The following is a 16989-nucleotide window of genomic DNA, read 5'->3' on the forward strand; positions in this document are numbered from 1 at the left end:
TCAGCTACAAATTGGAACTTGTCACTGGCACTTGCCATCTATCTCTGGGTATTTCCCAACTGGCACTAGTGATAAAGAATCCACCTGCCAATGTAGGAGATGCAAAAGATGAGGGTTTGATCCCTCGGTCAGGAAGATCCCCCAGAGTAGGAAATGGCACCTCGCTTCAGTATTCTTGCCTGGAAAATTCCATGGACAGAAGAGCCTGGTGGGCTACAGTCCATGGGGTCACAAAGAGTTGGACATGACTGAGCAACTCAGCACACATCTAGCTCTATAAAGGTTAAATCATGTGCTGCTACAGCTGCTGATTTTCAAACCCCACCCCTATCCCTCTCGCACCCACCCCTCACCTCCCCACAACCAGGAAAGGAGTTCAGGAGTTCAGAGCAGAAATGAGACATGTTGTGCTCAGGGGAAAACTGGCAGAACAGGTCTTCAGATGGTTAGATATTTTCAGGAGCCAATGTTATGAGCCCAGTTCTTGTATCTCCTCATATCTAGAAAAGCACTAAAATCCTCCATGGTGATGACTGCTCCTTGTGACTAGCAAAAGCTTCATGAGACTGGAAGAAACCTGGAAAAATGAGCGCTTGATTGCATATATTCCCCCTTCCCCAAAATCTCATATATATTCTGACCTTCCCCCCTTCTTTTTTGGAGGAGTTTCTCAGAGCTGCCTGAGTTCTCCCCAGCTGCAGTCCTCATTTTGCTCCCAAATAAAACTTAATTCACAACTCCCATGTTGTGCTTTTTTTTTTTAAGTCAACAGCTGGAAGAAGGCAAAGACCCAGCAAAGGAGACTGAAAGGGCATGGGGTAACCAGTGGGTTAGCAGGAAAAGCAGGAGTGTGTGATGCTGGAGGCCATGCAAAGGAAAGTCCTCAAATAGTTGGATGATTGAGGAGGTCACTTTCTTGTAAGACGATTGTGCAACAAAGGAAAAAGTTTTGCCCAGACAGTCCTCTGTACTAAGTGGCCTGGATCCCCAATCTTTCAAAAGCCCCTCCTAGCAGCTTGATAACAAAGTTTCCCAGTATGGAATCAGCAACACTCCAGGCACTTCCTGACCCTTTGCTGACAGAGCAGACCTCTGACAGGAATTTCACATCCCAGAGCTAGGCAGCAGGCCAGCTCCTCAGGGGCTGCCTTCTGCTGCCCCCTCCTCCACACCTTGTGTCCAGAAGTAAACTGAAGCCTGTGGGGGTTGAGGAGACCAAGGCCCCTTCCAGGCTGAGAGGTGATAGGGTTTCTTCATTTCAGTCTGGTTTACACTAAAGTAAGAGGACTTGGGAAATTCCAGGACTATTCCCAACCAAGTCTTGTCTCTTATTATCATTGGATCATATCCAGCAATAATAGAAAACTTAGATTTACTCAAAGCCCAACAAAACAAGGAAGTTTAGAGAAGAAACAGCAAGCCCAGAGCTAACAATCTGTGGACATCATAAAAAGATGACTACCTTTTGATGAAAAAAGAATGACTTTTCTAGACAACCCGCAAAAATATTTAGTCACAAAATCATACTGTTTTCCCAAGAGTGTGTGTGTTAACTGTGTCTGACTCTTTGCGACCCCACCGACTGTAGCCCGCCAGGCTCCTCTGTCAGTGGGATTTTTCAGGCAAGAATACTGGATTGTGTAGTCATTCCCTTCTCCAGGGGATCTTTTCCAACCAGGGATCGAACCCCGGGTCTTCTGCATTGCAAGCAGATTCTTTACCATCTGAGCCATCATTTTAAAGACTATTCTGCATCAATTTACTCCACTTAGGTGCTTTTTACCTACCTCACTCAGAGCAGTCATTTCAAAATCTATATAACTAATTCTGGAAAATGAACACCTGCTTTAGTTATGGTAATCATAGCTGTTGTAAAAAATAGAACCCAAGTCTTCAGTATTTTTTTTAATGTTTGGCGGTGCTGGGCCTCCATTGTTGCACATGAACTTTCTCTAGTTGAGGCGAGCAGGGACTACACTCTAGTTGCAGTTCAGAGCTGGTTGTCATAGTGGCTTCTCTTGTTTCAGAGGATAGGCTCTAGGGCACAGGCTCAGTAGTTGTGGCTCATGGGCTTAGTTGCTCTGCGGTATGTGGAATGTTCCTGGACCAGAGATCGAACCCATGTCCCCTGCATTGGCAGGTGGATTCTTAACCGCTAGACCACCAGGGAAAGTGAAAGTCAAAGTGTTGCTGGCTCACTTGTGTTCAGTTCTTTGCGACTCCATGGACTCTAGCCCACCAGGTTCCTCTGTTCCTGGAATTCTCCAGGCAAGCACATTGGAGTGGGTTGCCATTTCCTACTCCAGGGGATCTTCCTGACCCAGGGATTGAACCTGGGTCTCCTACATCACAGGCAGATTCTTTCCCATCTGAGCCACCATAGAAGCCTTACCCAGCATTTTAACATAATATAAGTTTAGTAGGTTTCCTGGACTGGGAGCAGGGGAGGTGGCTCCCCTCCACAGATGATTCAGAGATGCCAGCTTGTGGCTTCATTCTCTCCTAGGATCACAGAATGTTTTTTGTTCAGCCCACAGATAGGGTAAGAGGAGAGTAGACAAGCCTCACTTATTTCTTTAAAATCTCAGCCTGTAAATGACACAGTTCACTTCCGCTCACATTCCATTAATAAGGATGAGTCGTTTGGCCATAAGGAGCGCTAGGGAACATAGTCCCTGACCAAGAAAGAATCCACATCCTGGCCATGACTCCAATCCAAGAAAGGGGGACACAAATTTTGGTGAGAAGCTGGCTCTGCCATTAAACTATTGCACCTGATGGTTGAACCAAGCCTTTGCATCAAAATCCTCAATTTGGTCAATAGAGTAAGCTTATCATCTGAAATCACTGCAATAATATATTCAAAAACAATCTGAGCATACTTCCTCTTTTGTGGATTTATTAGGCCAGTTCTTATTATGCCTCTAGACTCTCTAGGACTTACATTACATCACTGTAACTGAGAGAACCCAGAGCTGTGGTTTCCCCTTCTCATGAAACTGTCCCAAATGACCCAGTCACCACCTTTGGAAGAGCTGAAGCCAGAAAAATAAAATTCTCTTTGTACTAATGATATCATTTTATTGTCCTAGATGGACAGTTTGCTGATTCTGGAAGATAAAATCTGCTTTAATTATGGTAGTGCTAGCTGCTGTAACTAGTAAAACCCAAAGGGTAAGATTAAATGTTCCAAAACCCAAATTAGCATTTCTGATAAATGTTATCCAAAAATTAATTGGGTTAAACCTTAACAACTGTTGAGAGAAAAAAATTATACACTGTAAGAGTTGTGAATTTTTTATTTGGGGAAAAATGAGGACTATAGCCCAGGAGACAGCATTTCAGATAGCTCTGAGAAACTACTGCAAAGAGGTTAGGGGAAGGTCAGTGTCTGTGTGATTTTGGTGAAGGGGGAGTACCTACATTAACTATGTATTTTTGTAGAAGCTTACTGCGAGTCACAAGAAGCAGTTGTCACCATGAAAGATTTTAGTGCTTTTCTAGATATGAAGAGATGTAAGAATTGGGCTCATAAAGCCTTCTTCTGAAAATATCTAAATCCTTGAAGGCCTGTTCTGCCAGTTTTTTTCCCAGAGCACGGGGTGTCTCATTCCTGATCTCTACCCTGAACTCCTTTCAGGGGGTTAAGTCAGCAATCTCAGCAGTTTGGACTGAATCTTTGTAGAGATAGATGACAAGGGCCAACCTATAGTTTTGTACAACCCATATAGCAAATCAGCTGACTTTGTTACCTAGAGAAGATTTCAAAACTAGCTTGACTGAAAGGATTTCTTATGGAATTACATTGCTTAAAACTAGATACTTTATCATTGTTTTATTGAGAAATCTTATGGCTGTGGCAGAGTTTGATAACATCTGCATTAAATGTTTCAAGGCCAAACTAACCGAGCCAAAGAACTTGGGCTTCAATTGCCCATTTATGTGTCTGCTTGAACTCAGAATCACTTTCTAAGAAAAAAATCTTAGTCTGCCTTACAGGCATCTTCTAATCCTAAAATCATAATGCAGAAGAGAGTGACCTTCCATTAAGTCATCTAAATCTGTTCAACTATTTAATTTTCCTAAATGGACACAACTTTAGGCCAGCTTGTCTGACCATTAAAGCATAGCAGTCTATAGTTATAACAAGCATGATGATGACAAGCAGCATTGATTATTTATCATGTTCTGAGCAAAATTCTGAGCACTTTCTATGTACTATCTCATCTAACTTTACCACACCTCTATGTGATAGGTAATATTTCTATCCCCATTTTACAGAGAAAACTAAGGCATCAAGAAGATAACTAATTGCCTAGTGCATGTGTGAAGATAAGTAACCTGCCCAGGGGGTGTGCCATGCTCCTGGAGTCCACTGCTGTGGACCCTACTGAATTCATTTTAGTGGCCACATTTTGTCCTTAAGCCCTCAGTCTACCCCAAGAGGACTTATGCGAAACAGTCTTACGGGACTTCCCTGGTAGTCCAGTAAATAAGACTCCACTCTTCCAGGGCAGGAGACACAGGTTCAATCCTCGGTCCAAGAAGTTCTGCACACCATGTAGTCAAAACAAAAAAAGAAACAGCCTTACAGAACTCCTTATTGTCTGATTGTCAGGAAATATTTTGTTCATTACAGTGTCCAAAAACAATCTTTTCTGAAAAACCACACGAGAAAAATTTCTACTAAAGGAGGAATTCCTGTGCTTCTTCTGATGAATTATTTTTACTATGTGGACACTGTGACTTATGATCAGGTTTCTCTCTTTATATATTTAGAAAACTCAAAACCCAATTTGTGTCTCACCTCTGGCATGCACATAGGACCATAATTATGTGTTCTTTATCCTGCCCTCATTTTCTCTCTGCCTAGTTTCTTCTTGTGATCTTGCCTTACTATATGTATCTGAAAACCACCTAAAATCCTTTTTTTGGATGGAGGTAAAGGGTGGGCAGGAGTGCCAGCCCAGGCGTCAGACTGGCTGAGGATGAATCTGGCTCCATCTCTTACAGACACTATTATCTTGGGCAAGTTAACATATTAAGGTCCAGCTTTCTTTTTTAGAAAGTAGGAGTAATACAGTACTTACCTCCTAGGTAAGTAGGCAGAAGTAAATGAGAAAATATGTGAGCACCATCAACTGTCAGTGTTCCCTGAGTGTTAGTGATGACGATGAGGGTGAGGATGTTAATGATGATAATGGTGGAAGATAGAAATAAAAAGGTATAATTGATCAGCACTAAAGAATGAAACCCCGATACCACCACTTACCAGACTTCACCCTGGCCTTTCCACCTTAGCACACACAGGTCCACAAGAAATACAACCACACAGGTACATGTACACACAGTCCTGTACTCACTGACATGAGCACACATTTCCTGTGAAGCTCATCAGGGTATGATCAGCACTCCTATTTGTTTTAACCTTGGGACACAGAGCATTGCAAGATTTTAGAACCCAGTGAACATCAAACTCAACCATTAGCTCCTCTGAAACTCCCTTCTCTACCTTTGTCAGTGTACATACATGTATATTTTTCCTCTAATCATAAGTATATGTGCTGGCCACATTGTGGACTTGTACTCAGGTACTCAGACTCCTTTTAAAATCTACTCACCCCTAGATTTCCGAACAGTACAGACTCCTTCCACTAGGTGCTTGCGGGAGACTATTTAGAGTGAAGTCTCAAACTGAAGCAGCTTGTAAACAAGCCAAGGGGACACTTCACTTAGCCCTTTGCCTCCAGAGAGGTTTTGGTTCTCTGATGGAAACAACTCGCAAGCAAACCAACCAGTCGATGTGCAGCCTTAGCTAAGCGATAGCTCAGTGGGGAATCGAAGCTCCTGCAGGGAGGAAGGACCTAAAATTAAGAACACGAGGGCAAGTTGGATGGACAAAAGCAAAGGAGCACAAGTTTCATCTCGTGAGTCCCCTTCCTGCTTTGAATACTCCACTTCTCAGCAGGTCTGAATTTTCTCCCTTTCAGCTCCCCACGGCTCTTCTTGCTTCCTTGGCTAGGACATTCAGAGGGCGCCGATGTGAAAGAGGGGGCATGATCATTAACAAAGCTGCAAAGAGCCTGCAGTTGTGTTTGTACAACGCTGTGCATGCTAGAGTTGGAAGGCAAGCAGCGATTTCCTCTGAAAGCAGTCACAGGGCTCTCTGAAAGTCATTTTCATCGTCTCCATGGTTACCAGCAGATTTTTTTTTTTTCTTTTTTTTTTTTTTTGCCTGCCAAGTGCCGGCAGCTCTGCCTCTTTTTATTCTCTTGATTGCAGCTAGAGGGAGGAAGGAAATCATTTCTTTGATCCCACTCTCTAGTTTCAAGATGATGCATCCTAATCTGCAGTGGATGTTTCATGGCAGCTTACTTCTACCACTGGGCAGATTCAGGGACAGGAGAGCAGATGGCAGCCTTGGGGACCCTTTTCCCCAGTCATCCTCAGGCTGAGCTAGCTTCAGGACTGTGAGCCTAAGGGGCCAGCAAAACAGAGAAGCTCCAGGAGACAAACCTCCCTTCTTTCCAGGATACTTCTAGCTGAGCTCTCCCTGGCCAACCAATCAGCTCATGGCAATCAGGGGACCCCAAGATATAAGGGTAGGACCTTTTTGTAGTAAGAAATCAATCATTATATAGAATTTATTATAGTATATAAAGTCCATTCTAAAAGCCTTATGGGCATTGACTCATTTACAGTTACAACAGATCTTTAGAAAAGAGGTGTTACATTTATTTTACAGGTAGGAAAATGTACGCACTAAGAGTTTCCTAACGAGTCCAAGGTTTGGCTGATTGGTGAGGGGGCAGGGGTTCTCATAGAGGCAGTCTGGCCCCAGCCTCTGTGCTCTCATCACCCCGACTCTGCCTGTCTGCTGGGACCTGGACCTGCTGTCCTGACAGCTGGGAGGGGGTGGACCTGATGCTGTGGCTGGAGATCTGAGAGATGGACAGAGTTTTAGCTAATAATAATAGATGGGCTTGAGGGTTATGGGATAAATACACCTGGGTCAGCTTAGCACATAACAGGAGCGCTAAGAAAACAAAATGAAGAGGTCTGCAAGTCCACTGGTCATTAAGACAGATGTGGGACAAGTTTCTTGCAGACTGCCTCTGAAGCACAGAACAATATAGAAGCACCAGGCTGAAACCAGCCATCTGGGTTCTAGTCCAAGCTGGATAACCAAGGCAACGTGTGCTGGCCTTAGCAAGCAATATAGTGCATCGGGTCATTTGTTCTCATAAAATGGGAGAGAGAAAGAGAATACTCATCTGTAAATTTGTACCAGCTTTAAGATTGATGAGTTTTAGTGACTTAGGAATCAAATGGAGGCAAGCAGAATAGATTTGCATATATCACTCAGAGTCATGAAAGGGAAAACATGAAATAGGGATGACTAAGAAAGTTTAATGAAAGGCTATTTGAAATTAGAGCTTCCTTAGTGACTCAGATGATAAAGAATCTGCCTGCAATGCAGGAAACCCGAGTTCGATACTTGGGTTGGGAAGATCCCTGGGGGAAGGGAATGGCTACCCACTCCAATATTCTTGCCTGGAGAATTGCGTGAACAGAGGAGCCTGGCGGGCTACAGTCCATGGGGTCACAAAGAGTTGGACACAACTGAGTGAGTAACACATCCGAAATCAACCAACAAGAGCCGGTGACAATCTCCACCCCCACTCTCCTCCTAACGCAGGAAAATGTTTGACCCGGAGCTCACAAGAGGTGAGGAAGGAAGCTCTTATTGGAAACTGTGTTGTAGTTGCAATTGGAGTGCAGGAGAGGGGCCACCTGGCAGGACCCCAGGCCTTTAGTAGAGGAAAAAGTCATTGTCAGAAAGGGAAGTGGCTCCTCTCCTTCCTCTTGCAGGTTCTCCCACTGACCAAACCGAATGGAAGCCAGAGGGCAGGGGACCTGGATGATGACATTGTTGGAGGTCAGCCTTCAAAGCAGGAACCTGCAGGGCAGAGGCTGGATCTGAGAGGCAAACAGAAATATCTAGCATAGGGTTCACCCCGTGATCTTCAGAGGCTCACCCAGGATGTGAGAAGAGGTCTTGATCTCCCCACCTCCATTCCCATCTGGGTAGAGTTTGCTTTCCCCCCAGTGTGATCACACTGCTCTGGAGCAGCCCCAGAAAAGCCTGTCTGACTGCAGATGATCTCAGTCTGCTCAGGGTCAGCCAAGGATAACCAGACTGGACACCACTGACCCCGTGCTCCCTCCCACTCTCCTTCACTCAGCACTTACACCAGATGTGCCCTAGACATCAGACCATGGCCATCAATGAAACACAGAGAGAGAGAGAGAGGAAGGGAAGAGAAGAGAGAGCAGGGGAGGGGAGAAGAAAGGAAGAGAGAGAAAAAGAAAAAGAAAGAGAGAAAGAAGAAAGATAGACACCAGTTACCCTCCCCTCATAAAGAAGCTGTAAAGGAAAACATAAAAAACAGTGTTTAACCATAATGCAATTATTTTTGTAGCATCTTCCCACCTGATGGAAGAATTCTAGAATTCAGAAAGGATAAAATAAATGTGCCATTTTCGGTCATAGCCACTGTTCCTTTAAAATCTGTATACTAGGGGCTTTACACCTGTTACACTAGTTAACTCTCACCACCACCACCACTGTTATCATCCTTTTTACGAAGTGAGAACTAGAAGCTCAGAAAGGTCATACAGTGGTAAAGACAGATTTAAATCACAGCATTGCCCTGGCTCCCCCAAAACAGTGATAAGACCAGATTTAATACAAGGAGCCCAGTCCATTGCTCTGTGATGACCTAGGGGGATGGATGGGGGGAGGGAAGGAGACTCAAAAGGGAGGGAATATATGTATAATTATGGCTGATTTACATTGTTTTAGAGCAGAAACCAACACAACATTGTAAAAATTAAAGAAAAAAACAAAAACAACCACCACTTAAGCTTCCTGTTTATATCACCCTCACTGAAGAAGTCTATCCCCATATAAGTACTCTTTGTAATGCAGCATGATCAATCCCTCTGATCAGTATTAAGCAATTTAATACATAGGAACTTAGGTGTAACCTAAGCTGAGCAACAGTGAAAATCTGATTCAGCAGAACGACAAGCCATTATATTTTTCAAATAATTCTTCCAAAATAACTTCTGAATTTTTTAAATTGTTTCCACATAGACAACTGTTTATCTTCTTGGTGAGTTTAGTTTGCTATTGGGGTGACCGTAACAAAGTACCACAGGCGGGGTGGCTTAAACAACAGAAATTTATTTTTTCACAGCTCTGAAGACTGGAAGGCCAACATCAGAGTGCCAATAGGCCGGGTTTCCTCTGAGACTCTCTCCTTGGCTTTCAATTACCATCCTCTTGCTGCCTCTCTTCACTTTCCACTGCGAAAGTGAAGTGAAAGGGTTAGTCACTCAGTCATGTCCAATTCTTTGGGACCCTATGGACTGGAGCCTGCCAGGCTGCTCTGTCCATAGGATTCTCCAGGCAAAAATACTGGAGTGGGTGGCCATTCCCTTCTCCAGGGGATCTTCCCAACCCAGGGATCAAACCTGGGTCTCTTGCGTTGCATGCAGGTTCTTTACCATCTGAGCCACCAGGGAAGCCCACCATGAGCGTGTGTCTTTGTGTCAGTCTGTGTGTCCTAACCTCTTTTACGAAACACTAATCAAACAGGATTCGAGCCCACTGTAATCACCCTTCATTTTACCTTGTATGTGTGCGGTGTGTATGTGTGTGTGTTAGTTGCTCAGTTGTGTCTGACTCTTTTGAACCCATGGACTGTATGGAATTCACCAGGCAAGAATACTGGAGTGGGTTCCCATTTTCTCCTGCAGAGGATCTTCCTGACACAAGGATTGAACCCAGGTCTCCTGCATTGCAGGTGGCTTCTTTACCATCTGAGCCACTGGGGAAGCCCCCATTTTAACTACCTCTTTAAAGGCTCTATCTCCAAATACAGTCACAATTCTAGGGCACTGGGGGCCTTAGAGGGGCTTCCCAAGTAGCGCTAGTGGTAAAGAACCTGCCTGCCTATGCAAGAGACACAAGAGACTCAGGTTCCATCCCTGGGTCAGGAAGATACCCTGGAGGAGGGCATGGCAACCCACTCCAGTGTTCTTGCCTGGAGACTTCCATGGACTGGGAAGCCTGGTGATCTATAGTCCATAGGGTTGCAAAAGGCAGTTGAGCATGCACACACACTAGGTTAGAGCTTTAACATATAAATTGGGGGTCGGGGGACACAATTCTATGACAATGAATATCCATTGATTAATTCATTCAGCATCTTCCTCAGTAGTTTCCAAATTTGATTGTTTACAAGAATTTCCTGAATAGTTTATTTAAAGAGTAGAAGCTAGGCTTCTCTCCAGACCTACTGAGTCAGAAACCTTGAATATACAACCCAGGTATTTGTGGTTTTAAAAAATCTCCCCAGGGAATTCTGAGATGGAGCCTGGGTTAAAATTTCCAGGGTTAAGTATTCTAGAAATAACACTGTGCTCCAGGCATGCCTTAAATGCTGTCTGCATATTAACTCATTTAATCCTCACCCTGAGCTATAAAGTAAGCACTTTCATTCCCCCCATTTTACAGATGAGGATGCACAAGCACAGAGAAGTTAAGTTACTTGCCTGTGGTCACAGAATTGGTCAGTGTCAGAACTGGAATGTGAACCCAGGCAGTCTGGCTCCCGAGTATGGGCTCCTAAACTCAATTGCGTCTCTTCCACAGATGGAGTGTTGACCTCAGTCAACCAAGTATGTGGCCCAAGTGGGATAAGAACTTGAACTTGGGAATCATCAGCTGTTGTTTCACACTGATAACTGCGACTGCATGCTTAGATATTTTGTACTTTAGAAAGAATAAGCAAAACTGTATAACCTGTGCATTTAGAAGGTATGACATATGTTCCAAGTGGTGAAGCAATTTGAAAGCACTCGAAGTTTATGCAAAATGAATAAAGAATAAGCACTAGAGAACTTTGCTTCTTAGAGTGAACACAAAGGGATACAGGTCTGGTGAATAAAATAAGCCTGAGGTTTTGCTTTCTGCATTCCCTTTCACCCTTCAGAAGCACTAAGATAGGGAGGAGGGAGAGAAGAGACAGAGGTCTTCCTCCTACCTGCCTTCCTGGGCCTTCTTACCTATCATCCTGGCTTCTTTCCCATAGATCTCTCCCCTAGGAAATGCAAAGGGCATCTGGTCATTTGAAGGCCTTCAGCAGACTGTATTTCTAATGTCATGTTCTCATACAGGTTCTGTTCTTTAAAGCTACTTCTCCTGTTTTTCTTTACAGGCTCCTAACAGTCCTGGTGCAACAGTCAAACCTCAACGAGATTAATCACCAGGACAATGAGGTGAGCCTGCCCTCACAAGGAATAGCTGGACATTGTGCAGGTTAGAGTAGGAAAAAGGGTTTTCTGAACCACAGAGCTCCCTCTCTTAAAGAGGCAAGGAAGGGATGGAGCAGTTTTGTGTTCCTACCCTGAGAGGGAAGCCCGTGTCTCTATTATTAATTCTCAGGCAAAAATTTATCCCACTGTGGCTGCGGATAGCTTTTAATCGGGTAGGATTTATTGCATTAAGTATTTAAGCATTTATCTACCACTGAGATTTTGTAATTTCCCTTTGGACATTGAGAAATAAATATTGCTCTTTCCTGTCTTCTCGAGAACCAAAAATTTCGATGGCTGCTGATGCTCTTTCTTTGAGTGGAAGACGACAGATAGATAGTAATTCTAGGCTCCCTGCTCCAGAGGCCACACTATTAATGCCAGTGATCACAACTGCTGTTGCCTTTACCTTGCAAGGCAAGCCTCTGCCAGGTGTCCAAAAAGACAGAGCAACACTCAACAAAGTTCCTGAGGGAGGGTGGATCAGACCAGGCAGAGCTGCCCCAGAGCCATTGAGGGGCTTGTATCTATTTAACTCTTTTTAAAAAACCAAGTCTGGTTTTTATTAGCCAGGTTAATTTCTTCAACCAGCTTCTTAAAACGGATTTAAATACCTGATCTTTAATGGAATTTTTTAAATGTAAACTTAATTTGACTTCACTAAGAGTGTCAGATAATTTTAAGAAGGCCCGATAGTATTGAAAATGTATATGCCTCAAGATGTAAAATAACTCTGATTTCAAGGAGGCCGACTGGCCATAGACAGAGTGGGAGGAAGCCCCTAACAGGGGCTGGGCCCCTACTCCATATTTCTCTCGGGCTCACCTCTCGTCTTCCTTGAGCCTTTGGATCAAAGGCCTCCTTCCAACTGGCTTGGCATTAATGACCACATCAAAAAGTCCCTACTTCACAGTCTGGCTCTGAGGTCAGACACCTCTCTGACTCGGTGGTCAAATGCTGCTTTCACCTACCCCTCATTTTGTTTAAAGCAAAACCCCATGTAAGAGAATATTGCACTGTTTTAAACTTCTGCTTTAAAAACGAGAACCAGAGATGAGAAAGTGCCCTTCGTGTGAAAGCAGGGAGCCTGGGGGCTTGCAGTCCGTGTCAGCTGATTAAGAACTTCTAGACTTTGGGCAACTTGCCAACCACTTCTTACACCTTCAGCTTTTTCCTTCACCCCCACCCCACACTGGGACTTATTAAATAAAAGGGGGCAAATTCAGTCATTTACACCCTAAAGTTAAATTTCTCTTACAGACATCCAACTCTGCCCCCAACTCAGTGGAGCCAAACATCCCCTAGCAAAGTGACAGTTCCCTATTTTTCCCCACCCTGGGAGGCCCCTGGCTGGTAGTGAGAATGAAAGTAGTCAGAGATCTTTCTAACAGTGGTAGTTTTAACACTTTTCAGGCAATATGTGGTTAATATTAGAAAAGTCTGTAGTTCCTTTTTGTGCAAAGCAACCTCTCAGACAAGACTCCTCTTGGTCTTATACCAGCATTGGACCTATTGACTTTTTTGAGCAGGTGCCTCAACAAGGACACTTGCCTTCAGCGTCATAGCTTCCTCTTCACACCATATCACAGCATGTCTGAAATCCATCTGAATCCAACTACTAATGCTTGCCTGTGTTTTTCTTTCATATATATGTTGTGTGTGCATGTTAGTCACTCAGTCATGTCTGACTGTTTATGGCCCCATGGACTGTAGCCCTCCAGGCTCTGCTGTCTATGGAATTCTCCAGGCAAGAATACTGGAGTGGGTTGCCACTCCCTTCTCTAGGGGATCTTCCCAACCCAGGGATCAAACGTGGGTCTCCAGCATTGCAGGCAGATTGTTTATTATCTGAGCCACCAGGGAAGCCCATATATATTGCTGGTGTGAGCCAATCCATATAAATTTGCAAGGGCTAATTTGTTCTTTGCCGTTGGGAAATAAGGATAGCTCTGAAATGGAAAGAACACAGCCCAGGCTTTCCTTTCCATTTATTACCTTGGTAGAGTTCCTGGATTTGGCTTCTCAGTGCTCTGAATAAGCAATCACCTTTGGCCCCACCCCCACCCCAACCCCATAATCACTTTTCCAGTGAGTTCCAAGTACAGTCTCCATTATATATGAAGGAGTAACAGTTAAAACACACACACCCTACATCTGTTAAATAACAGGAAGCAAAACAGCAAAGGCAAAAGAAATCAGGGAAAAGGTAAGCTAGTGCTGGCGAAGCATTATGGCTTCCTGATGACAAGAGGGAAGAGCAAGACATATCCCGTATGGAGTTGGAATAAAATTATTTTCCAAGAATAACTAAAGGATTCCCAAGCTTGTCACAATAATGCTTAAAGATTAAATGATCAATTAACAGAAATCTAACTTAATTGAGACAGGTTGTTAACTGAAACTAAAGAATAGAGAGAGGGAGAGAAGAAGAAAAAAAAATGTTTTCTGCAGCCATCCTCTAACTGCTCATGTAAAACAAAACATAATATGTACCACTTTATATCAGAGATGACTATCACTCTAGAGGCTATCCTGTTCTGAGCTCAGTAACTTGAAATATTTTTTGTACTACTAGTTTTTACTTGAATAAGTAATACATGAACACATTTGCTTCTTAAAAAGTTAAATATTACAAGTAATACTAGAAGTCCTTGATTACTTCTACCCTACCACCTTAGCCCGCAGGTAATTGTTCTTTTGTGTATATATAGTATGTATATATATACTTTCTCAATCTTTTGTATGTATTACCACATCTTCTTAATCCAGTCATCTATTGATGGGAACTCAGTTGCTTCTGTGTCTTGACTATTGTAAAAAAATGCTGCTATGAACATTGGGGTGCATGTGTCATTTCAAATAAGTGTTTTCATTTTTTCTGGATATATATACCCAGGAATGGAACTACTGGATCATATGGTAGTTCTATTATTAGTTTTTTAAAGACCCTCCATACTGTTTTCTGTAGTAGCTGCACCAATTTACATTCCCACCAACAGTGTACAAGGGTTCCCTATTTTAATTTTTAGTATGCATGCGTGGTTGTTCTTCAGAACAACTGCATCAATTTATAGCTCCACTCATAGTGTAAAACGTGCTTATCACTGTTTTCCTGTTGTTGGATTTTCTTATTATTGTTTTAATTTGCATTTCCCTAATAGCCAGTGAAAATGAGCATAACTTCATAGGTAGAGTGCTCATTTTTAGATCTTCTGTGAATTGCCTATTTATTTAGATCCTTTGTCCATTCACCTTTTCTTACATATTCATAGGAGGTTTTTCTTTTTTTGACCACAAGACATGGTTTTCAGGATCTTAGTTTCCCGACTAGGGATCAAACCTGTATCCTCTGCAGTGGAAGCACAGAGTCTTAACCTTTGGACTGCCAAGGAAGTTCCCATAGGAACTCCCATAGGTTTATTTTATATTCTGACCAATCCTTTGTCTGCTATTGAATTGCAAATGTTTTTTCAAAGTCTGTTCTTTATTTTAGAACTGTTTGTAATGTCTTTTCCTCTACAGAAATTTTAAAATATGATATAATCAAGATGATCATTCTTGTCCATTATTGTTTTGTTTTTGGTATCCTTTTTAAAGGCCTTTCCTACCCCTAGGGACATTAACTACATCGTGCTAAATTTTCTTTTAGTTTGTTACAAGATTTTTTTTTTTAATATGTGGTTTCATTTATGAGTTCTCATTCCAATGATCTATTTGTTTTTCTTGTTTCATTAACCACACTGCTTAATTATAAAGTGACTTGTTTGGAAGCTATCCACACTGCAGGATTTAACACTGTGGGAAAGTCACCATGGGTCAGATGGTCAGATTGTCCTTTGTGTCTTTGTTCTTTGGGACCTCAGGGGAATCTCTGACAAAGAGAGGGGCTTGTCTATTGCAGCCACAGAGAATTAAGTTGCTAAATTCCTGGAATCTAACTCTCCTGCTTTCGTTTTAGCTCTGACAGGAAGAGCACCCCATGAAGAGGGACTATAAAATATTGGCATCTGCATTAGAATTTTGAGTGCATTTATCCAGAAAACCACTGTTATGCATGGTATTTAAAATAGATAGTTGGTCCTACATTAATGTACATTCTGATATAAGTAGATTTTTGTGAGTGGCCTGACAATTCAAACTTCCATTACAACAGCACTCGCAGAAAATAAATCCAAGTTGCAAAAACAGACGTGAATCTTTGGATATAATTCTTAGCAGTAAAATCTACTTACAACATTCCCAGGATACAAGCACAAGCAGGGACTGTGCATTAAAAAAGGCAAAATCAATAGAAACAGTCCCTGATTTTAGAAATCTTTGTCTCTACAGCTGGCAGAAGGTAAAATAATAAAGTCAAAAAAATTTAATGCACCAGAATTTGTATTCTAAAAATGAACACCTTAACAAATAGAGTCAGTGCTACTCAGGAGCTCTCACTTCCCTCTCTCCTCAGATCCTCCTTTGCCATTAGGTCCTAGAGGCAGACCATGTATTTTTTATCTTTATATCCCTAGAATCTAGTTCAGTAACTTACACATAGTAGAGCCTCCCTAAAATATATATTTAGATAAAGAATTAACTTATTAAATTTAAGAAAAAGGCATATGATTTTATTTTATTGTCCTTCCCCTCTTTATTGTCCTTCCCCTCTTTGTTGTGTTGACCCAACCCATGAGTGACTCATTTTATTTACCAGATTTTACTCCCTGTGACTTTTAATTATTTCCAAATATACTCTCAAAAAAATAAGATTTTATATCGTTTGAGAGCTTCAAATATGTATTGTAGCTTTTAGGGCAGGAGTCCTTGTCCATTTTCATGACATGGACACATCTGGTATACTGGAGAAGGCTGTGGATCCCTTCTTGGAAAAATGTTTGAAGTTACATAATATAAAATACATAGCATTACAAAAAATTGTATTGAAAAACAGATACCAAAATATTTTAAAGAACAAATTTGCAATATTTACATGCAAGCTCTTTTTGCTAATGCCTTACTATCCTTTGTGATCTATAATTGTAAGTTTTTACCCACATAAATTTGAAGAAAATGGCTTTCATTACTGAATTTCTTATCTTGTTTTAGAAGTTCTTTTAGACTTTTAAATTATATCCTTTATTCTAGTTTTTTCTACACAGAAGTCCCTCTGTGACATTTGTGAGCGGTAGTCACAAAATTAATAATATGTGAATATAAAAATGTCAAAGAGAGCCAAACTGGACTTCTGTGAACTTCTAGATCCTTCAGATGACCTAGAATTGTTTTGCTGATCTCGCAAACACCTGCTAGAATTCTATCCCCCGGTGCACCAAGATGCGGGATGAACCAAAGCACCCAGCCACATCACACGTTTCTCTCTATGCCTTTCAGCATCTGCAAGAGCTGGTCTAAAAGTGCAGTTCTGAAACAGAAAACAACTAAACACTGAATCAGATTTCTGCTTCATAAAGCACAAAAGTTACAGTGGTTTTGGAAAAAAAGAAAAAAGTTCTGAGAAGACGATAGGACTTGAAAGCCCTTAACTGAAATGTTGGTGGCACAGGCCCAAGGCACAGAATTACTCATGTGCACCAGAGTGTGTTCCAAAGCCAGCTTGCCATG

General features: G+C 42.2%; 1 protein-coding gene across 4 annotated transcripts in view; it reads left to right on the forward strand.

Moving 5' to 3' along the window:
- Positions 1-16989, forward strand: part of ANKRD55 (ankyrin repeat domain 55) — a 189369-nt gene that overhangs the window by 128459 nt on the left and 43921 nt on the right. For all 4 annotated transcript variants that reach the window (XM_043489143.1, XM_043489146.1, XM_043489144.1 and 1 more), the window contains one exon: positions 11289-11349. In XM_043489143.1, coding sequence (XP_043345078.1) covers positions 11289-11349 — 61 coding nt within the window. The remainder of the gene's footprint in view (positions 1-11288; positions 11350-16989) is intronic.

This window comes from Cervus canadensis, chromosome 16, assembly GCF_019320065.1.
Source record: "Cervus canadensis isolate Bull #8, Minnesota chromosome 16, ASM1932006v1, whole genome shotgun sequence".
In the NCBI taxonomy this organism is placed as follows: Eukaryota; Metazoa; Chordata; class Mammalia; order Artiodactyla; family Cervidae; genus Cervus; species Cervus canadensis.